Here is a 17,572-nt window from a genome sequence, read left to right as displayed (position 1 = left end):
ATATACAGAATAATAAGAATGAATTTAAATGTATTTAGTATTTTTAATTATTTAATATTTTAGTTTTATGTATTTATATATTAAAGTCTAATATTAATTTTATATTTTCAATTATATATCAATATTTATATTGTTCGAATTTATATTCTGATAGAAAACTTTAAATTATTTTGTATTAAAATATTCAATTATAAATAATAGAATAACACTATTCGATAAATTTTTATTTTTTTTTTTCGATTTTCTAATTTATATATATATATATATTTATATATATATTATATTAATAATATATATTTATATATATACAATATATATTTTTATAGATTTTAACATAGAATACGAATCTGTAAATTGTTTTTCTTCAGAAAAAATAAATTTTAAAAAAGATAGTAATTTTAAACTTAGAAAATGTCTATTTTACAATAATAATTAAAATGATTTTTTAAATTCTCTCGAATAAACAGTAAAATAATTAATAAATACTAATAAAATAATATATGTAATTATTATAACATCTAAATAGATAATCAAGATATTAAGAGAATATTGAAAATACTGATATTCTTCAATTTATTTAATATATTATTTAATAAAAATATTTAAATAAACTTTTTGCTGAGGAAAGCATTAGCAACAATAAACAAAAATTATAAAATTTTATCTTTGATTTAAGAACGAAATAATTAAGCAAAATATGCGATATTTAATGATAGTCGTCGTCTTATCTGCTACATATTGGAATCAACTATATGTATATACTATTACGTATTTTGCCAAACTATATCGGTTTTACATTAAAAATAAAAATAATTTTGTAACTTTCTTTGATACTTTTCTTAGCAAAAAAAAAATTAATTTATCGTATAATTAGATTTCCTTATAGAACTTTAGTTTTTTAAATAAATTAATAAAAAATATTAATAAAAAATAAATATATTATCGATATTTTTTTTAATTTTATCTTGATTATTTTATATTGATTATTATTTGATTAATTATTAGTGTAAAAGTTGAAAAATTGCAATCTTTTTTAAAATTGATTTTAAAAAAAATTGTGAATTTTGGGAAAAATGGTTTTGATTTATATTAAAATCTATAAATAATGATTATCAAAAATTGATTATTAAATGATTATTAAAAAATCAGATAAATTAAATATAATTAATATAAAGCAACTTACAAAAGTTGTATGTAGAGAAAATCCGATTAACTTATTGACAATATCAAATAATAATGGTTTTCATTCTTTTAACATTTTTTTTATAATAACAAATGAATATAATATATGTTATATTAAAAAAAAAATATATTATTATCCGACACATGAAACAAATGAAAACTAGCATTAATTTTTATTCTAAACTGATTGCTATTGAATGATTTTTTCTAGTTTAACCTTTTTATAGTTATTTAAAAACATTTATTTTAAATAATTTAATATATAATATTTATTTTAATATTTATATATCATAAAATTATATTCATTCAAATTAAGATTGTGTATATATATAAATTTATTTTATTCATTCTTATCTTTAAATAAAATATAAATTTTTGTTTAGAAGTATCCTTTCGGTATGCCGAGTATTTAAATTGAGTGTCAATGAAAATGACACTAACATTGAAGCAGTTTTATCAAGTAACAAAATTCTTGTTATCTTGGATCTTTTACTTCAGCATTTAGAGGTATGTTGAACATTATTGTTTTGTTAAATTATTATTTTTACTTTTTTTGAAATAACTGTTTGAAATTTTTAGTACATTTTTATTTTCTTTTGTATCCGTAAAACAGTTTGGAATGATATATATATATATATATATATATATATATATATATATATATATATATATGTATATATATATATGTATGTATAATATGTTTTTTCTCTTATGAATTATGACTTTATAAACTTTCATAAATTTTAAGATAATTAATAACACAAATATTTTAACAAATGTCTTTTTCTCATTTAGTTATTTATATATATATATAAATAACTAAAGTTATATATATATATATATATATATATTACTTATTTCAAGACAGAAAGCTATTTGTGTATAATTTTATTATTTTTTTGTGAGAAACGATTTTTTCGCTTATTTTAGAAATTATTTCTATTTCAACATTGTAATTAAAAATAGTACGATCTTACATAAATATTGATATTCATAAATTAATTTTCTATAAAGAATGTTTTAAATTCATTATATTAAATGATTTGGACATAAAAAAAAATAATACAGAAAATTTTTGAGTTTGAAATATTCTTAATTGAATTATGTAAAAAATGTAACGAAATGTAACGAAATTAATTTTTAAATTCAATTTTCTTGAAGGAAGATTTTGAATGAAAAATATTGCATTTTTTATTTGCATTTACATTTTCAATTTTTTTTTTTTTTTATTTAATTTTAAATCATTCATTTGGTAGTTATATCATCATATTATAAGACACCCTATATAATCAATGATATCACACGAATAGTGTCAAATAAATCGGGAGTCCATGCGGCAAAGATACGCGAGTGAATTCTTTTTCAGTATGTTCGTTTTTCGTGCTCATTTTGAGGTTGGTAAATAAACGAAGGCAAAGACCATCATGCCTGTCCTGTCCGACTTGTCAAAATAAGGATTAAGAGTCTTAAGTTCTGGTTCTTCGCTTCGGAGTTCGGAATATTTAACATTGGGAATCATTTATGTGTTGAATATAGATCAATTAGTTGAATATCAAAGAATTTCGGCTATAGATATATTAAATTATACTTACAGAATAAAGAATTTAATATTTTGTATTATATTTTTATATTTTATTCAGATTTTAAGGAAATAAACTAAACTTAATAACTTTATTTAAAATATAAAATTTTGATTTTGATTTAGAAAAAAAAAAAAGACAAAAAGTGAATTGCAAATAATGTTTATGAATTTAAAATTGACGATAAATATGAATCTTTTTTATTTGTCTTATTCCAGAAATATGCATAAGTATAGAAATCAGAAGTTTAGATCTTTATCGCTTCTTTTAGTCAATAGAAAAAAATATTAATGAATTTTCAATTCTAATGGATAAATGACGTGTAAGAAAAAATAAGATTGAAAAAGTCGAGATTGAAATATATATGTTTCCATTGATATATTATTAAATTTTAAATTTTTATATAATTTTCTGAAAATCTTTGAAAAATAAAAATTAATATAATCATTAACAATGTTTTTAATAACAATATTTTACAATATTTAAACAATTATTAATTTTAATGATTTTTTGCTTCGTTTTCGATAACAAAAGAATTTATTTATATATTTAACAATTTATATTTGTTACTTATAATATAATATCTAGATTTTATAATATATATATATATATATATATATATATATATATATATATAATTACATAGAAATAGATTGTTTTCTGTATGTATTTCAAATACTTTTTTTTCTTACTTTCCATTTATATTTGTTATATATTAATAACAATTAATTAATTGAAAGCAATTTAGAAAACAATTTATTTATATGAATAATTATTAAACTAAAATTTATTAGACTAAATTTTTATATCACGTGTTTTTTTCTCGATGACATTAATTTATTAATAATTTTTAATTTAATAATTTATTAATCTATTAATTTTAATGTTTATTTTATTTTTATTAAAAAATCTTTCCTTTCTATATTTCCTTTGTTCTATACTTTTTCTTATCTACAATTTTTTTCCTCTTATATCTATAGAATCTTTTTTTTTTATTTTATTTTTTTTTTATATCATTTTATATTTCTTTTCTTGCTCAATGATTGCTTCATTCAACAATTTTCGAGACATGTGTTCAATCGATTCGTTCTTACTTAAATTGCCGATTGGGAAGACCGAACGATCGTCCATACGTTCGAAGTCAATCGTTTCGCTCGATGATCCGTCGTAATCGGTCTACGAATTCACCATCGTGATTTCAGGATCGATTTTTCACGCTTTATAGATACGGCACTGGCGCCTTCCTTCTCCTGTTTTTCCCCCGGGAATCCCCCTCCGCAAATGCATTAGCGGCGAGAGAGCTTTTAGTGACGTCACCCACGCACATGCACACACACACACACACGCACACACATACACCACACCTCTGCATACGTGCACGAACGTAGCGTGTACACACGGACGGGCTGGGGAATCAGGTTATACGGTGAAAGGAGCGTGTGTTCCAATGTAGAATGTGCGTGGGTACTTCTGTTGCCGCTTCCATCAAGCTCCGTTTTCGAGGAGTCGGCCTAATCTTTTGTCTCGTCCTTCTATCGACAGTTTTTCAACGACCTCTTCGCACGTCCCAGAATTCGTCTGTCCCTTATATTTTAGCGCCGTGTGAGCTTTTCCCAGCCTTATCCGGTTGGCGCGAAAACGACCGCGATATTTTCGAGTTTATAGTTGGAATGTAAGAAAGCATTTTTATTTAGACATTTTTATTTATAGATTTTAAAGTATCCTGGCACTTAGTTGAAAATATTTAAATAATAAGACGATTTCCCCTAAATTTTATGATTAATCCTATTATAATATTGTTAGGACAGCTATGATCGATTAATACACAATTTTTCATAATAAAATAAAAAAAAAAAGATAAGAAATACATTAAAAAAGAAGTGGTATTCTTACGGATATTATATTTATGATTTTATAAATAAAATTTTATAATGAACGAATTTAGAATAATTTTTTCTTTAGATATTTTTGGGAATCGTATTATTTTTATTAATTTTTATTTTTAGATCAATGTATTAATTAGTAATATTTTTTGTTTTATGTAACTATGAGAAAATATTTTTGAAATGATATTATCGGCGTAAAACAATTAAAATCCTTAAATATTTTTATATAAAGAAATAAATATTCAATTTTCAATCCTCCATATTCCTATCAATTTTTCAATTTGACTGGAAGTTTTTTTAGGAAAAATAGGTTTGTTATATTATTAAAGTCCAAAAAGAATCACAGTCTAGCTCATTACGCAAAGAGATTGATTGTCTTATAGGGTCCACGAATGTCTTTCAATCTCGACCATTGGGCAAGCACAAATTTACAATTTCCCCAGTCGTTCGCTACTCTCCCCTGCTGTTTGTCCCTTTCCTTCAGTTTTTCACCAATTCTTCTCGAAGAAATAAGGCAAGAAATAAATTCTATTGGAACTGGACCGATTGCTCGTAAAAAAAAAAAAAAAAAGAAATGAGAAAAATTTATTCTTTTAATCTAGCTTAGACTTAGAATATACAACAAAACGGATTTGATTATAATATTGAATTATTTGATTTTTCAATGTATTTAGATCTTGTAAGGAATTTATAAATTTATAAAACGAGAGAGCAGTAGGATAAGTCAAATTTTCCATTTTTTAAAGAACAATTTTAAAGTTCAAAATGTTTTTATTCAATCATATTTTGTTAAAATCGAGTTTTTATTTAATTTTTAGCTTAATATAGTTTGTATTTTTCGATTAAAATATCGATGTTTGTTGTTCTCGATCAATTATTCTTTGTTCTTTTTTAGAATTCCGCAGATTTGTCATTCATTATTAAACTTTTTTTTTTTTTTTATCTTTTTCTTTTCTTTTTCATACACAATTAATCTATCTCTTTTTAATAGAAGAATAATTGAGAATAATCATATTTTTTTCTATAGTTTTTAAAATAAAAAATAAATAAAATTAGCTTCAAATGAAGAAAAAAATTATTATTTTAAAATTTTATAATCTAAAACGAGACGAAACAAAAGAGCAAATATACAAATTATTAATTACATTAAGATATAATGTAAAAATATATTTTTCTTTTATGCGCGAATATATGTAGGTATATGTTTTCATCATACAAATTTTATTTCTTTAACGTTATATCAGCAAAAATGTTCTGTACGCGTTTTTAAAACTTCTACTCTGTAATCGGATTTTTTAATGTAACACGATTTATACTTCATTTCAATTACGCAACTGAAAAGCTTTATATGGTAAAAAATTCATGCAAAAGATATTACTTCGTATATTTAAATGGCCTGACAAAAGCTTTTTTCTCATGGAATTTGTCCTCTTTTTTTTTTTTTTTTTTTTATAAAAATGAAAATCCTTCTCTCTTCCGTAATCTTCTCGTCAGAAAGGTATAAAACTTTCTGAAACACGAAAAAAATTCCACGATTTTTAAATATACTTTTCTTGATTGATAACTTGTTAATGAAAAATAAGAAAAAAAAAAAAGACAAAATAAAGAGAAAAATAGAATTAAATCAAACCAAACAAGCGACGAATTTCAACGTTAAAAAGTTAACTGGTTCGTGGATTGCACAACAATTTTTATCCTAAAACATAAACGAATACGGGGAAACGTGAAACGTTAAGTGTTCTTCGAAGGACTTATCAAATTTGTCGAGGCTGAACCGTTTAGGGGCCATATTCTCCAGGATTCTTATCGTTACCTTCCGACTCGTTACCTCTAATTTAGCATTTTAAATGTCGCCTATATGTATGTGTCGTTGATCTTCCACTTCAATGGACTGGTATCAGTGACTCAACATGCCTGGAATTCGCCTTCTCCAGGCATCCGCTGATCTTTCGGCCATTTGGAAACACGCGACCACCCGACTGGTAGCTGTTTCACCAAGTCGGACATTACGATTTCGTCAGAGTTAGTTTCGATGATCGCTTGACAAACCTTTTAGAAAACTGATATCAACTCTTAAAAGGAATAAGTTAGACGAATATTCTACTTAAGGGGATGTTTTTCGGTCAATCAGCTTATGGGGCATGGAATATTTCTTTCTTAACGCTAGTCATTTTGATACCTTTGATTGATTTTTCTAAAAACTAAACAAATATTAGGTTTGCTTTCGTTTTCATCACGTATAAATATTTTAAACAGAATTTTAAACAATTATATAAAACGAATTCTTATTTTTTTATATATAATTTTGTTTCAATTAATATTCATAGAGTCGATATTTAAAGAAAAATATCTATTAAAAATTTAATTTAATACGTTATAACATTACAATACATTAAGAATTTGCATTCTAATTTTTAAAAATAAATATAATAAATAATTTTTTTTTAAATTACTTAATTTAAAATAATGAAAGTTTATTTATAAGATATAATCTGATTATAAAGAAAATTAAACAATAAAATATTTTGTTCATAGATATTCGCAAAACTTGATGATCAGATCCAGATACAGGAGGCATCCGGTAATTCAACCGGAAATGGAATCGTAGCTAGCAGCCTGATGCAATTGCTGTGCAGTTTGGTCCCGGAGGAGCCTTTTGAAAAATCGGCATTGCAAACACGGGTTCAGGATATTGCTGGGTGAGTAGTTGAAATGTACCGTGATGTGCCTCTATGTTTTGCGCTACGAGATCTTAAAAATTTGACGTCTAAATTTCCGATCGATCATATTTTATATGATATCATTTTTATTCTTAGAGAAGTATATTATTTAAAATGATTGTATATATTAAAAAAAAAAAAAAAAAAAAACAGATATTATGAATACTTTCCTTGAATTGAAATTTGAGAAAGATATAAAACAGAAAGGACATAAACATTAACATTTTATTATGATATTTTAAAAATTTTCTCTGGCTAGAAAAATGAGCCATGAATTCATTTTTTATTTTTTAAAGTATTTTCTCAAATATATCATGTTAGACTATTTTTTTTATAAGTATATTATTCTTTTGAAATTTTTTGAATTCATGAACGAATCATCTTCAAGTATTCTAACATCTGAATGTTATTATAAGCATTATTATAAATCAAAACATAATTAAAATATTAAAATATAATTAAAATAAAACTACAGAAAAAATATAAATTATAAAATGTTGCAAATAATAAAATATTTAGAAAATAAACTACAATATAACTAAACTTAAAAGTATTAACGATCAGTTAATTATATTTAAAAGGTTCAATATATATTATATATTATATTTAAAAGGTTAAGATTAAATAAGAAAAAAGCAAGAAAAATATTGATTACATATATATTTATTAGATATAGGCGAAAGACAGATAGTCCTAATGGATAATCTCGAACATTTTAATATCTTTATTACTGCATGATATAGAAATATAAATGATATGGCTGCCTATAATACTCTAGAAACAATTGTAGGAAGATAGCAATAGTATGCACGCTAAGCGAATTAGATAATCAATTTTCTTCGATATATTGAATATGATATTATCGAGACCATCAAATATCGACGCTTGTTTATTAAATGTTTTGTTGATTTTAATATTAACAATTCAATATATTTTAAGATTTTAAATATTTAGCTAATTTTTTTTTATATTATATAAAAAATATTCAATTGTGATAAAAATATTAAATAAAATCAATCGACTATTCTCGAATACTTTTAAAAGATTTCAAAATTTATTTATATTACAACGTATAAAATTAAATATTTTTAAAAATTTAATCAATTAAATTCAAAATAAATGGATTTCGGATTATCGGAATTTATTCTTTTGAATCGTAATATAGCAATATACTAAATATAAATATTATAATATATTTAGCAATATTTATTTATAAGCAATGCAATACATTATTATAAATTATTTTAGATTTAAATTTAGATTATTTATTATTAACTATTAAATTATTGTCACTTTTGCCTATGATCTATTTAAAAAAATCCATTTTATATTTTGTTTTTGAAAAATATTATAAAAATGAAATTTTAACATTTTTTAATTAAAGATAAATTTCTTGTAAAAAGTTTAACTATTACAAATAAAAGAATTGTGTTAAAAATCCTTTTAATAAAAAAAAAAAATCAGACAAACAATATTCACAATGCATTCTTTACGGAGAAATCCTTGAAGAAGATTCAATGCAAAGATTAGGCATATATATAATATTGTAAATATGTAAATATTGATGCATCAAATTTATATTATTATTATGATGTTTATAAGGCTGATACAAACATCTGAAAGAAAATTAAAATTATTCAGACTACATTTTTTGATTGTGTATAAACAAAGATTTTAGTTTATTTATCTTTTTTTAAATTGTTTAAAAAATATGTTTTATTTCATTTATAACGAGAAAATTCTTATGTGTAATGAGAAGTTTTATTAAAATTTATTATATTTTATCTTTTTTTATATTCTATTTAAATGTTTAGGGCTATATTCTTTTCTTCTACAATTTTAAGACATTAACAATAAGAGAAAGTTATTTTAAAATATTAAAAAGTCATATTATTCATTATATTCATATATTGTTGTATATTTACATTATTAGAAAATATGTCTTTATTTTGATTAAAAATTTTAAATCATACATTCTGATGAATTAAGTATATGATTAACAGTTATGATATAATGAATAATTAATATTAATATGTATATTAATTATAAATTTTGAAATATTTATAATGTCATATAAAATCACCTATTATTTTTAACTTTGCAATTTTTAATCAAAACATTTTAATGTATTCTTTATCTCTATTTATTTTATAAATATAAAAAATGATTTTTTTAATTTTCATATTAATTTCACAGTACTTAAATTAAGATTAAATATTTTTTTTAACAATCTTCAAATTGGATATTTTTATAAAGCTTTAACATTTCTACCAAGATATATCATTTAATAATTTTCAAATTGAATATTTTTATAAAGTTTTAGCATTTCTACCAGGATATCTTTTCATTTCCTTTGCATGATAAAATCATTTCTAGTCTTCCATTAAGTATGCATGTAGTAGAAACTGCGATATTTGAAATCTAATTGCATGCGTTAAATTATGAATATGTACTTAATTTAAACATACTAGTATTATAATGAAATTCAAACACCATTTGTTATGAAAATAGTGTAAAATATTAAAAATTTTATGAAGATAAAAGAAAAACTTATAAAACATTAAAATAGAATTTTAATTATCAGTAATTATTTTTAATTAATTTACTTTTTTAAATCTAAATGACATTAAGGACGTCGATAATTATGAAATACGTCATTTTATAATAATTACTTTTAATAATTAATATCCCAGATTATAATTAATATCTTGAATAAATCATCATTTCATTATCTATTTAAAATAAAATTTCCCAATAAAAACTGTTCCAATAAAATTTTTGTTTCTCTATGTTAAAATTTTTTCAATCTTCACCATTTATATAATTATGCAAATAAAAGCTCACACGATTTCTTTGAGATGAGCGGGAAAAATCTTTAACACTTTGACAAGCATGGACCACCCTGAGAGAAACATAACGATTCTGTAGCGCGAGCTGAATTTAATACGCGAGTCAAGGCAAAGTGACAAGGTGCAAACTGTTTTCGTTGCATCCTCTGAGATTCGATCTTCACTAGGAAGAAGCGTTGCACCTGGGTCAACTTCCTTTTGCGAGACCTCCCAATTGGTTGGTTAATCCTTTGCATAGAAATTATTTTCTTTCTTTTGTCTTTATTATTAGAATTATTTTCAATTTTTAAAAACTATTCTTAAAATTCTTATATAATAAATATTCAATTTGAACAATTTTTTAAATATAAATATAAATGATATATATATAATATAAGTAATATATAAATAAATATAATATTTTAATAAATAAAATTTATTTATTATTATATTATATTATTTATAAGATCAATATTCATTTATATTTTAACAGATAATTTTTAATTCAAAAAATAATAAAATTATTAGATTTTATAGTTTTATTTTTTTTTAATAATATAACAAGCTATTAAGAATATTTTTTTAATATATAAGATATTTCCGAAATTATAAAAATGACCTGATATTGTCTCTATATATAAAAATAAATCGAAAAAAAAGAATAATATTTTTTAAATAAATTAAATTTAGACATTTTTTAAGTTCAAATAAAATTGGTTAATTTCCATTTGAATATTAATAAGTCTACTCTAGATATAAAAACAAGCAAAAACTATAGAATAAAATTTTATGATTTATTTTTTTAAAAATCGAAATTGAATATTTACTGCCAAGGAATCGTATAATCGAAATTTAAACTTATTTTTCTGGAAAATTAATTTTTAAAATAAAAAAATTTATCATATATGTTTTGTTTTTTACATATAGAATTATCTTCTATCGATAATTCATTCTTATTTAATTGCTAATTTCTTTTGAATTTGAAAAATTTTAAAATATTATTCTTCTTTTTCGTTATTTATTTTTGCATGTAGAACCATTATTTATATCATGATTTTGGAAATATCTTATATTATTCGTTGAATCTGAAAATTTCGAGTTTAGTTCAACGTTGAGTAATGAAAGCATGATTAGAATGATTGCTGACCGGTCGCCGGTAGTCGAATTATTATGATTAATTTCCTGCCGATATGAGAATGGCCTAGTCATGATTTTTACTCACCAGCAAGATTGCTTTTCACCTTTAAAATGCGCAGATGTTTAAGGATAATCGATCATTTCAAACTTTGTAATACGTATTTGAGAATTGTTAAATGCATTCATTGCTATTCATTTTTTAAAAATATATTTCCTATATTATGATTAAGATTTGTATACAATAATTTTTATAATGTAAAATATTTTCTATATTATTAAGAATTATTTTAAACTTTTAAAAAGAAAAAAGAAAAAATAATTAGAATATAATATAAATCGAAAATTATTGCAGTTAATTAATATTCTGTCTTTTCTTTCTCACGTAATTTTTTCAATTTTTGTAATTTGAATCAGGAAAGTAAATAGATATCGTGACAACATTGATCTTTATCTTTTATTTATAACTGTATTAATTGTTAGTAAAATTTTTACTCGGAAAATAACATTATATAGTCATAGAAAAAAATCGGATCAGTTATCAATTATTTATCAATTTTACAATCTATGATTTAAAGGGTCGTATATTATTGATAACTTAAATTATTTTCTTGCTCTTAAGCGAAAAATGACAAATGGTTTTTTTTTTGTCATAAATCCCATGTTACAAAACAAGAAGCTTGGCGTAATGCACCATCGTTTCCCTTTTTCTTGTTTCTTTTATCCACACATACGCTCCACAATACATTCGGAGCTACTACAAATTTAAAACGATTCGTTATTGCATAAAGAAGATATGCTTTTATCAAGAAAGTTGTGCTAAAATGATCTTTCTTATATAGTATAAGAGTGTTAGGATTTTTATGGCAAACAACAGACATTGGAAGTTGTACAGTGTTATACATAGAAATAATTAATCGTGTTGATTTAATATTTTAAAATGTAATATTATTTGTATATTTTAGAATTAATTTTATATTGATTATAATGATGAAATGTATATCTTTTCTTTATTTTTATTTTTAAAAATTTTCTAGTATTTCTTTTTTTTTTTTGTTAAAATTTATCAAAAATTATAATGATATCATTATATTGCAATCAATAATTTTATCTGATTGAAATTAATTAGCCAAAGAATGAATAAAAGGTAAAATACGAATACATAAATTAATGTATAATGATTTTCAATCATTCAATTTAATTAGATTATAAAATCACTGTAATAAGGAAAATGAATTTGAAAAATGATATCATACAAATGTTCTTATAAAACTTATTAGAGATATATGGAAGATTTTAAGTGAAATATGTGGTCATTAAAGAGTTAATATTATATTATTTTGAAATGTATAAACATACATAATTACGACTGTGATTAATGTTTGCATACTGGATCTATAATTTCTGTTATACATATAATTGAACATTATAAAGCAGCGAATTAAATGTAACTATATAAATGTACATTAAACTCATTTAAATAATTACACAATTTTAAAAAAAAATTTTTTCATACAAAAGATCTAAATGATTTTTTAATTGAGATCAATTAATTATTGTCAAGAACATCACATCATGAATGATGTTATAAAAATTTTATTTGATTATATTTATTAAAAGATTATTAAAAATTATTAACCTAATCTAATCAAAACTCAATATGAAATCAGAAATTAAATAAATTTTTATTTAATATCAATTAATTTATATTAATTCTAAGTTTAATTTTATTTCAAATCAAAATTAAATAAATATTTATAACTATTAAAGTGTTAACCGATTTTGGATTAAATCGGTTAATTGAATTTGAGCCAGTTTTTTAATTTAACCGTAACTAAATTGTTTCAGAGAAAGATTTTTATTAATAATTTTTTAGTCAACAATGACCGTCAAATAAAATTTTATAATATCACTTATTGATCTTGATAAAATTATCAAGATAAGAAAATTGTAAATTTTTTTTAAATAATTATCGAACAAATTTAAATTTTACTTTCTCTAAAAAAAGATGATATCCCAAAAGAAACAATTATACAAAGGACAAGTTGAATTGTCAAAATGAATTCAATTAGGCAAATAGTTAAAATTGTAAACAAGATTAGACAATACTTCAGATATAATTTATCAGAAAAAAAAAAAGAGATTTAATTCACAATTTAATATAATCGAGAACTCTTGAAGACAATGATAATCGGAGCTCAAGTGGAAATCGGTGAGGTAATTGCTAGAACGCTCCTAGAAAAATCAGTCAGCAAACACTCTTATTATTAATCCCGATGAGTTGATCGAACAGACATTCACAAGGCTCATTCCCTTTCGCCTTCTCAGATGTTGATACAGTTTTAATCGAAGTAGGATCAACTGAGCAATTGGTAATTTACTTATGAGACGTGTGCGACCATTTTGCGAATATATCTTCTGAATCTTCTTTGAGGTTTCACAAAGAGAAGGATTATGAAAATTAATAAGATACCCAAAATTGAGAAATGTAAATATTACTGTTCTTAAATCTTGTTAATTACAAAACATTTGGTTAAGAATTTAATTATTTTGCATTAGAAATTTCAAAATACACATAATTTATATTTCTTTTATATTTATTATTATATATATAGTTATTATGTTTATACATATATATAAATATAGATGTAAACATAAGTTTGTTAAAGATTTTTTTTTTTTTTTGGTTTTCTTTATTTTCGTGATTTGTATAAAAAATCAATGAACTTTGTTTCAATTTTTCAATTAGGTATAACATTTATTTTCAAATAAAATGGTTTTAATTATTTTTTAAATATTTATTCAATATATATATTGTCATTCATATATTATATTTATTTCATAGAAAAATAAAATATATAAAATATATTAAATATACAAAATATATAAAATATATAAAGAAAATGAAAGTATGTCAGTTTGTAAAATCGTTACCCTCTTTACAGTAGCCTATTTCTCCCCTGTAAATCAGAGTTTACTTTCGTTAATTGAAACGGCCATGAAAGGAAGATGAAACGCTTTCAGTTTTTGTTTTCCTTTAAAATAGAATTAACCAGGCTTTCGATCAGCTTATCGGCATTTACATCTAGAATTGTATGCTCAGAATGCATAAATTTAACATAAATATTATATTTGTAGCAAATATTATTGTTTACTCTTATTCATTTTACTGATTATTCATGTAATTATCACATAATGCAATATTTTATATATATATATATATATATATATACATACATATATTAATATATAACTATATTAAGATGATAATATTTAATATTATTCATTTTTTCTTTTCTTTTTCTCTTTTCTCTCTTTTTTATTATCTCTTTTATCTCTTTTATCTATTGTTAAAATTAAATATGTATAAATTATAATATAATAATATAATATAATATAATATAATATATATAGAATCGAGATCAATTAATTTCATTGAAAGTAATCATTTATAAATAAAATCATTAGATATAAAAATCTATTTTTATTTAAAATTTAATTCATTAAAATTTAAAATTTTAGAATAAATTAGAATAAATTTTAGAATAAATTCTATATCATATATACATATATATATATCATTATAATTTTATTTACATTATATTATACAATCTTTTATTCGATATTATTTCGATTTTGTCTAGATTTCTTATACCGTTTTATAAAATTTAAAATTATTTTTAAACAACGAAGTTATTATTGTTATAATTGAACTTGTTAAAATTGAAGATTATGCTCAAATCAATAATCGTCAAAGAGGATAGAAAGAAGTGGTGCATTGGAAATATTACCTATCGAGAAAATAAGGCCATAAGAGCGTCTTTGCCATAACAAGTACAGAAAAAAAGCAGGAACGCTCTTTAGAAGACCAAACTAAATTATCAGATCTAACAGTAACGCCGTTATATTAAAATAGATTTTCTTGCTGTTCAAAAGGAGAGAAAGGTAGGTTGTCATCTCCGACATAACTTTGTTTCGCGCAATTCCCAATTTAATCATGTCGCACTAAAGTACACTTTTTATTTATTTTCGCTATAAAACGGTACTCTGTAATTTGATACTTGTTCATATTTAGTTTTATTGCCATAACTATTCCTAATTTTGTAACCTTATTTGATTCATAAAATATTTATCATCGAAGTAAAATTTAATTAAATGCTTAGAAAGGAGAATATTTCTTTTTTATAAATATTAAACGTGTTTCTACATATTGTAACATATTATAATAATAGGAGATTTTTTCTGTTTTAAATAATTTGAACTTTGCTAACTTCTATTTTTAGAATTTTTATTTGGGAATTATATTTTATTTATTATTTAACTCTGTAAAAAATTATCTTCTTCAAAATTTTATGCTTGATCTAAATTTGATGTTGTACGTATCGTTTCATTTCTTTCTTTTTTAAAGGTGTAAAACAAATTCTTCAAGATAATTTAAACCTAAAATTTATAAATTTGAACTTTACCATTTAAAAAATTTGCAAACCAAATTGAATTTCAATATTTATTTAAACTTTTTCTTCTTAAATTTAAAACCGAATGATATTTTCCTTTTTGAACAAAGTTTAAATGACAACGCGGTATAGCTGCAATGGAGAAAAGCTTAGAAATTTAGGCGGGGCGAATCTGAAAGCGAGACAGAGGAAAGAGAAATCGTTAGTGGTTGAAGGAGAACGGGGCAGGAAGAAAAAATATCGCGGGGGGTGAATGAGCGAGGCGGGTTGAGTACGTAATCTGCTAATGGACTCTCCCTTTCTCCCTCTCCTTCTCTTTCGTCGTCCAAATTCACCCTCACTCGGCGTACAGCTGCCTCTAACCCTCCTTCGATCCTCCTAGACTCGACTCATCTTCCGATTCTCTCTACTTTCATTCTTTTTTTTTCTTTTTCCCTCTTTTTCCTCCTTTTCTCTTTTCCTTACCTATGCGTGGCTACCACTGAAACTATAAAATGATATTTGAAGATATTTTGGTGGAGTGTGACTACCGTGGGATAAATAATATCGATTTTTTAATTTTTAAAAATTTCTACGCGAGTTGATATTTGAACGATTTTATATAAGATGTCTTCGATTGTAACTATTGTAACAGTTTGATAAGACAGTTTGTAACAAAATATTTTTAATTTTTAATTCTATTCCAAAAAAATAATAATGTGTTTAATGTTGATTGATCAAAAAGTCATAATTACTGTTAATATTCTTTTAAACTTTTTAAAAGTTAGAATAGATTTCAAAATAAATGAATCACATCGGGTTAATTGAAATCAGCTGATACGAAATGCATTTAGTTTTTCATTGAATTGTTTAATCTAATTTGTTAAATACATAAAATCATATATAATGATTTTTGTTGATTAGTTTATTATTTGTTTTACATACTATTTTTTTAAAATTTACGTATTAGAATTTTTATATTTTATTTGTATTACTTGTATGTAATAAAAACATTATATCTTATCTTGTGTATTTGTATATATACTTGTAAATAATATTTCAATAAGTTATTCCTATTTTTAACTTATATTTACATTAACTTATATATTTAAAATAAATATTTGTGTAATCACCGAATTTATATAATTTGCTTTAATTCGAATAATAATAATGCAAGTATTAATTTCATTGATGAACTTCATTTCAAGAATTTTTATTATTTTGGCAAAGAAATAAGTTATCTTTGAAATGAAGATATTAAAATTAGATCATTTAATTTTTTTAACAAACAAAAAAAAACTTTTAACTTCAGATTATATTTTGTTAATATCGAAAATATACATATATAAAAAATAAATATACGAAGAAAGTAATGAAAACTAAAAGAAAGACTAGATGATGTTTAAAAAGAATTCTTCGTTCTTTTATTTATCAATTTAGATTCATTTTAAATGAGGAAATAATAAACAATTAACAAATATAAAATGAAATATTAATATTTATTTTAAATAAAAATGTTAATGAAAAGTTATGATATAAATCTATCTAGTTGTCAAAGCATTTTATGATTGATCATAATTTCATGATGTATATATATCAAAAAATAATTTTGAAATATAGAAATTTTTAATAATCTAATAACTATTTTTTTTAATTTGGATATATTAATGAATCATTAGAATAAGTAAATCATTATATATTTTACATATATTTTTTATGCTATATTTTGGCTGTTTTATTAAATTTTTCTTTTGAGTTGAAGTATGAATATTAAATTTTTTCTAAAATATCTTATGTTACAAAATAAAA

General features: G+C 22.1%; 1 protein-coding gene across 3 annotated transcripts in view; it reads left to right on the top strand.

Annotated features, from left to right (window-relative positions):
* The window catches only part of ssp3 (short spindle 3), a 45,770-nt gene that overhangs the window by 5,298 nt on the left and 22,900 nt on the right, over positions 1–17,572 (top strand). For all 3 annotated transcript variants that reach the window (XM_086910166.1, XM_012485665.3, XM_086910167.1), the window contains 2 exons: positions 1,566–1,689; positions 7,184–7,347. In XM_086910166.1, coding sequence (XP_086766292.1) covers positions 1,566–1,689; positions 7,184–7,347 — 288 coding nt within the window. The remainder of the gene's footprint in view (positions 1–1,565; positions 1,690–7,183; positions 7,348–17,572) is intronic.

The sequence above is a fragment of the Apis florea genome, unplaced genomic scaffold, assembly GCF_048593485.1.
Source record: "Apis florea isolate Af1SG1 unplaced genomic scaffold, ASM4859348v1 contig_3170_pilon, whole genome shotgun sequence".
NCBI lineage: Eukaryota > Metazoa > Arthropoda > Insecta > Hymenoptera > Apidae > Apis > Apis florea.
This window is presented reverse-complemented; position numbering and strand designations above follow the sequence as displayed.